This window comes from Micromesistius poutassou, assembly GCF_964030765.1.
Source record: "Micromesistius poutassou genome assembly, chromosome: 1".
In the NCBI taxonomy this organism is placed as follows: Eukaryota; Metazoa; Chordata; class Actinopteri; order Gadiformes; family Gadidae; genus Micromesistius; species Micromesistius poutassou.
Genome location: NC_140271.1, coordinates 15687941 through 15695331, shown reverse-complemented (window position 1 = coordinate 15695331; position 7391 = coordinate 15687941). Strand labels below are relative to the sequence as shown.

General features: G+C 47.5%; 1 protein-coding gene across 2 annotated transcripts; it reads left to right on the top strand.

Annotated features, from left to right (window-relative positions):
• The first annotated feature begins 998 nt into the window (after nt 1–998).
• On the top strand, nt 999–7309 carry tmem98 (transmembrane protein 98). 2 transcript variants are annotated; one of them, XM_084488368.1, is made up of 8 exons: nt 999–1020; nt 2149–2215; nt 3577–3845; nt 4319–4450; nt 4727–4760; nt 4871–4986; nt 5121–5180; nt 6451–7309. In XM_084488368.1, the coding sequence occupies exons 3-8, from the start codon at nt 3715–3717 to the stop codon at nt 6650–6652; spliced, it is 675 nt and encodes a 224-aa protein (XP_084344494.1). In that variant the 5' UTR covers nt 999–1020; nt 2149–2215; nt 3577–3714; the 3' UTR covers nt 6653–7309. The 2 variants fall into 2 exon arrangements, with proteins under 2 accessions (XP_084344494.1, XP_084344493.1); XM_084488367.1 differs by lacking the exon at nt 999–1020 and having other exon boundaries at nt 2094–2215.
• The last annotated feature ends 82 nt before the right edge of the window (nt 7310–7391 follow it).

Genomic DNA, 7391 nt, shown 5'->3' with positions numbered 1-7391 from the left:
CTGGCCAATCTAGGTGCAACGCTTGCCAAGCGAGCTTCAAACTGGTGAACAATAATTTTCTTGATGATCTTTTTGTTTTTATCAGCAGAAGCCAACAACTGCTCTGTCGCCTCCATGACAACAAACATTGCTCTTCTCAATACTACATACTTTAGTTACTAATAAGTTACTGAAGAGAGTCAATTATCAACAACAAAAAAATAAGGTTGGAAGGTCACCTGTTGCAGCGACAATGGGAAAACACACTATGGCTAAACCATCTAGTCTAGTTAGCAATGAGCTGAATATTCAAGAAGATGGAAAGATGTGTATTTCCATCTTCAAAGTGAACATCTTCGGGTAGTACTGTGATTGTGGTCAGTATGTGTGTCTTTGTGGGTAACCATCACGGTGTAGTCACGGTGAGTGAGGAGAACCATCTAGGAGAAAGGGCCTACTGAAGGAATGCCAGAGGAATGCAGCTCTTATCAGAGCACAGATAAGGCACCGCTGATCATTATTCTACAAGTCGACACACTTTCTTCACACACTCTTCTCCCAGAGCCAAGTCTTGGTGTGAAAACTACCTTACTAACTCTATGTACAAGTTTCCCTCGTCCTAACACGAGTTATAACCCTACAGTAGATCATTCATTCTAACTGGTAAGGTGCGCCACCTAGTGTCTGCTCTGCGCGCAGTCATCCGTCTGTTCTTGACTACCTTCACAGAAAAGTAGATCCTGCCTGTCTATCCTGACGAGCGCGGACGCACACAACACCAATATCACATCTAAACCTTGGAGATAGTGGTCTTAAGTGCCGACCCGCATTCTTAAGTAAAATAACAGAGATACCGTGCTCTAAAGGTGAAGAGGAGTGATGATGGCAAGGTGGACCATCCCTCACCGCACCGACCTCTCGGTCGTTCACGTCCGCCCTGCGCGCTCCCGTGCTGGGTGGTCTGGAGAGGTCGGTGCCGTCTCCGCGCGCCCGCGGGAAAAGCGCTTTGTCTCCTGACACGAGAACACCGAAAAGATGTAGGTGAGTCAAACTTTATTAATCTATTTAGTGTTATTATGATCAATGCAAAGCTTAGCTGTGTCTTTATCTTAAAGTTATATGTTAGTCTTGCAGGTAAAGCTATTATTTTTGGAGAACATTAATAACCTCATTAAGTTGGTGAAGTTAAGTGCGTCTGCATGGATAGGCCTAAACTGCGCACTTTTGTGGCGCATAGAAAAAGTTGAGCAGCATGCCTCGCTCTAAATGTCTCTCTAATGACCGAGACTCGAATATCCAATTATTTTCGAGTAATAATATTGCCCGTAAAAGTTAGAAAAAGCTTCATATAAAGCGTTGTTTCATTGGCTTACACTATTTCATAATACGACTATAGCCCATCATATTAGGCAATTACTTTGACAAGCATCTTTCAAGGCAAAATACTGCAGCCTTTTGTAGCCTTTGTTAATTGTGAATAAACTAATAATACGCAAAATAAACGCAAAATAAACGGGGACAAGCTATATGCCTACTCACTTAAAAATGGTAATACCCATTATAAAAAATGAGCTAAATCATCGATGGCCTGGACGTTTGTGTTCAATTTTTTCCTTAAAAGTCGAATTATTCTCAGAGTGTCTCCTACAGAGACATAAGTCCCACTTTCAAGAAAGAGATAGTGGAGAGACCTGAGGACAATAGGGCTAATGTAACAACAGCGATTAATCTGATTAGAGAATTAACGCATTCCACGGCGGAATTTCAATCATTCATCCGTTAAGAAAGGAAGGTTTAGAGCATGCTGCAACTCTTTTAAGTCCTTTTCCCGAACGTTGTGCTCACAGTTTGGCGAATCTACCGTACAGTTTAAAACACCACGGTTTATTACCTGTTGTATCCATGCTATGTCCTCCAACATTGTGTGATACGAACACACACACACACACACACACACACACACACACACACACACACACACACACACACACACACACACACACACACACACACACACACACACACACACACACACACACGTAGGGCAGGGCTGGTTAATGACTGACTAGCTCGGGCAGAGGGCAGCTAGTCTTGATTGTAACACCAGAAACAAAGACGTTTGTGCATGAAGAGCATCTAAAGTGAACGAATGGACGTTTATGTCTCCAGATATTTGCCAATGGACTGGACTAAATAGAGGAGATACTCACAACGAAGAGGCCCAGTTGATCTTCAGGTAGGTGCTTAAAGCTGCTGTCACTTATGTTGATGTACTAGATAAACACAACCTACTAGATGTAGGATGTAGATGTAGATGTGTGTTTCCTCTCATTTCTGGTGTTCAAAGAGGACAAAACTACAAACTTGTGTTCATTCTGTGTTGCTGAACAATACTTTACTATTATTGTTTGCGGTTGTAGATTTCCAGAATAATGGAGTTACTGCTGTAGTTTAAATATGTAGGCCTGTGCTACAGTAGTGTGTGTAACCTGTATATGTATATATTCATAAGAACCATAGGGTTGATCTGTAATATGTTCATAACGCAGGCATAGTGAATGAAGGGCAGGTCCGTGGTCACTTAGGTTACGATCGGTTCTCTTGAACTTCCTGGCTGGACGGATGAAGATATGAGTGTGTGTTTACTGTAAGGTGTGTCGCACTCAAAGAGCCTTTCTTTCCAATGTCATATTCCAAACCCAGTGGGATTAGTAGGGTGATTACGAGTGTTCCAATCACAGGCTAATGCCACTTTTCTGAACAGAAGTACACAACACAGACCCATTTTCACAGAGCTCTCTGTACTGTAGGACACACACAGGTGTAAACACAGGTGTCGCTCATGACTCTAACGAGGGGTCTGCTCCTCTGATGTACCAGGGCCGGTGTGAGAGACTTATCGTCACTGGTTTAGGCTTCTACCTGTCCCCTGGTATGTCAAAGCAGCAGACCTACATTTACATTTAGGGCATTTAGATGCTTTTTTCCAAACGCGACTTCCAAACGAACATTTGTCAGACAGAAAGACAAACAACAATATATCTCTATCGGTACAGTAAGGATGTTCATAGAACCAAGTGCCAAGCACTAACAATCACTAGGTTAACCCATTCCTCGTACACAACAAAGAAAGCTAGGATGAGACGCTACACAATGCCAAGTACTATTTTTAAGTGCCAGGACGTACCACATACAATAACCTGAAGTAAGACCTGTGTCTCTCCTACGCTGACTCTGTGAGAAGGGTCTATGATTCTCTCCTCCCTGGTCTAAAGGGCTGATTATGGTTCCACGTCGACGCGACGCAAGGGCGTTTACGGACCCGTTACGTCCTTGCGGACCCTCCTTGCGTCCACCGCAAGGGCCTGACGTGCGCCTCCCAAAAAGTGAAACCTTGCGTCAAGGCGACGCAGCAGCAAGGGCTGTGATTGGTCTGGTCACTAACACCCGACGCAGAACCAAAACAGGTTCACGACTGCGTCGAAGCGACTGCGTGGTGGTCACTGCGTTGCGTCAACGTGGAAGCACAACTGAGCCTTTGGTCCTACACCCCCCCCCCCCCCCCCCCTCATCCCGTGCTCTCTGTCCTCCCCACAGCGGAGTTCATGTTTCTCTAGCCGAGTGCGGACCCTCCAAGTCGAGACCGCTTGGACGGCTGCCCCCGTTTCCACCCTGTCGCTGCCGGGCCCCCCACCCTTCCTCCCCCTCCACCCCCTGGCGACCGCCACCGTCACCATGGAGACGGTGGTGATCGTGGCCATCAGCGTGCTGGCCACCATCTTCCTGGCGTCCTTCGTGGCTCTGGTGGTGGTGTGCCGCCACCGCTACTGTCACCCCCACTACCTGCTGCAGCACTTTGACTCCAAGTCAGTACCCACACCGCTCTAAGAGATAGCGACATATACATGTTACGGATGATTTCCGTTTAAGGACGTTCTTAATTTGCCATATAACGTTATCTAGACCACTCTGGTCGCTACTTCACAACGTCATCAAACTACATAGACCCCCCCTAGCGACAGAAAGTACATTTTATACTGTTCAGCATTTATATTTATATCTATTTCATTTCATTCCAAGCTACTGATGAACTGGCAATGGTAACAAGCAATTCCACAGTGTTTCTCCGTGACATCCCTGTTAGAGTGTGCGTGTGTGCGTGTGTATGTGTGTGTGTGTTAAAGTGGCAAATTGTGCTACTGTGGTATGCATGCGCTTCGTACTGCCTTCACAATTTAAAACCAAAGTGAGTAGTGCTTGTGGTGGATCAGTGGGCGGGGCCACCAAACCGCTGTCCAATCACGTTGACATATAATATCCCCACCACCTTGTTCCGTAGGCCTACCGTGGACCTCATCGGCGCCATGGAAACGCAGAGCGAGCAGTCGGAGCTGGAGCTAGACGACGTGGTCATCACCAACCCGCACATCGAGGCCATCCTGGAGAACGAGGACTGGATCGAAGACGCCTCGTACGTCCCCACCTGTAGCCCCCTTCATCCCCAGGCCTCACTGAGTGAAGCCAGTTCCCCCAGCGGTGGAGGGCTGAACAGAACGGGTCACTCATAACGGGAATGTCCCGTGGATGAGGGATTTAGCTCAAATGTGACGGTGCATCTATGTTAACCGTGTGTTCTCTCTCTCTCTCCCTCTCTTTCTATTCCCCTCTCTCACATACTCTCTCTCTCTCTCTCCCTCTCCCTCCCTCTCTCACATTCTCTCTCCCTCTCCCTCTCTCTCTCACACAGTGGTTTGGTGTCTCACTGCATCTCCATCTTAAAGGTGAGGTCTCTCCCCTCCTACAACCCTCTCTTTCACGGGACCCCCTGCTGTATTTATCTTTAACTTGTCCTGATTCGATTCCGCCCCCCCCCCCGACGCGACCGTAACAGATCTGCCACACACTGACGGAGAAGCTGGTCGCCATGACGATGGGCTCAGGCGCCAAGGTCAAGGCGCCGGCCAGCCTCAGTGACATCATCAGCGTGGCCAAGCGCATCAGTCCGAGGTGATGACACAAGCACACAAACGCACACGCACACGAACGACAATCGCAAAGCGACTACCACAACTTCTTCCACATGCCAAGAGTGACGTTAATCTGAGTGACCCCCCCCCCCCCCCACACACACACCCCCGCAGGGTGGATGACGTGGTCCGGTCCATGTACCCCCCCCTTGACCCAATCCTGCTGGATGCCAGGTGAGCACCTCTTACTGCTTAATCATTTGAATCATTTTTTGAATCATCCATTTGTTATCAACCGACAAACATGTCGTTGGTGTTGCGTATGAGTGAGTATGTTCATGACGCAAATGGTGTCTGTAGAATACAAAACACACGCCGTCAGTTCACCTTACCAATGAATGAATAACTGTTCCCTCTAATGACACCTTGAGCTCAGCTTAATGTTTGTCTCGCTCCGTTTACGCTGTGCTCTCTCCGCTCAGTCAGAACGCGTGCAAGCTCTTCCATATCAACGTAATGAATGGTATTCGGTGAAGCAGTCTCATTAACGCGGTGCCTTGCAGACTCTAAGCACCTCCGCCCTCAGCGCCATCCATTAATTGTAGCTCATGAGATGAAGTTGAGATGTGGCAAAGACTAAGCGAATGGTCCTACAGCCATGTAACTTTTATCCGCTGGAAAAGTTTTAACCTTAATTAAAAGTGGTCTAGTTTTTAATTAAAAGTTACATAAGCTCTTTTTCTACCCTTTTCAACAAGTAACTGCTGAATATTCAATAGAAAGCAGCCCTTCACTTATCGCCTCTACTCCGTCGCCCGTTTCCCTTATTTATTCCGACCCATAATTGTTTTTCAAACACTAAGCAGCTGCAATTGACATTTAAACCGCTAGCTGGGAAGTTATTGCTATGGAGTTGCTATCACAACGGGACACTATACCCTGGTTTAGGGTAGCATAACACCACTTGCATACCGTCATTGAAGATAAGGTTGCAGCTGTGCAGTGAATATTTCACACTAAAGCAGTAAAAACGTGAATCAGAATTACTCAATTGACTTACTTGTTCAGAGTTCACCTAGACTCCCCCTAGCCACCCCCTCGACACATTTATTGTATGTTTTACGTCCTGGCACTTAATGTACACACTTATTGTATGTTTTACGCCCTGGCACTGAATGTTCAGTATTATTCTATGTTGTACATCCTGGCACTTAAAAATTGTACTCAGCATTGTATAGCATCTTATCCTAGCTATCTTTGTTGTATACAGGGAAAAAGGGGTAACCTAGCAATTGTTAGTGCTTGGCACTTGGTTCTATGAACATCCTTACTGTACCGACAGAGATATATTGTTGGTTCTCTTCTTCTGACAAATGCACTTATGTAAGTCGCTTTGGATAAAAGCGTCAGCTAAATGCCCTGAATGTAAATGTAGACTCAAAGGTTCAGTCAGATGAACGGGTCGTCCGTGTGATACCTCAGCTCACCCTCTCCTCCTCCTCAGAGCCACCGCCCTCCTGCTGTCCGTCAGTCACCTGGTGCTGGTGACCCGCAACGCCTGTCACATGTCCGGCAGCATGGACTGGATCGACCAATCGCTGCACGCCGCCGAGGATCACATGATCGTGCTGCGCGAGGCCGCCATGGCGTCCGAACCCGAGCGGAACTTTCCGGGCGTTGACGTGCACAGAGAGCAGGCCATTTAGAGACACGCCAAGTATGGACATAGCAACACACATACGTACATAGAATACACACACAGGAAGTATTGCATGTCCACCCTATTGCTTAATAGTGCAGACAGTGTTGACTAGTCGAGCATTTCCTTCTCATCCAGGACGAATCAGCGCTCTTCACAATCACCCCCTTAACCCTACACTGTAGCCTTGGCAGAAACTTTTCCCTGCCCGCCGTATTTCTGACTTATTGTGTACTGCAAACCAATGTCGTATTGTTTTCTAAATCGTTGTATAAAGTTCTCCAGAATTAGCGCTCATCCACAACACAGCTTCGGAGGGCTATTGGCGGTACAAAGGCGGTGTGTGTGTGTGTGTGTGTGTGTGTGTGTGTGTGTGTGTGTGTGTGTGTGTGTGTGTGTGTGTGTGTGTGTGTGTGTGTGTGTGTGTAGGGGGTTTTATAGCTCTGTTTCTCTGCTCCACTGGCTCTCTGATACACGGCCTCTGGTTCTTGCCCATCGCAGCGCACCAGGCCATAATCCGATGCGCTCAGGGGCCTTTCCCAGTCACATGGAGGGCTTAGCCCGCCTAATCCAGCCCAGGGACCAGAACGGCCTGCTCCCTTACGGGGCCCGGGTCGGCTCACAGCAGGGAGGGAGGCTCACTACTAATGGGGAGGGTGTGGACGGTCACTTACAGAGGGATGAGCGAGGGGAAGGAGAGGGAAGGGTAGTGAATGGAGGAGAGAAGGTAGTAGTGAATACAGATT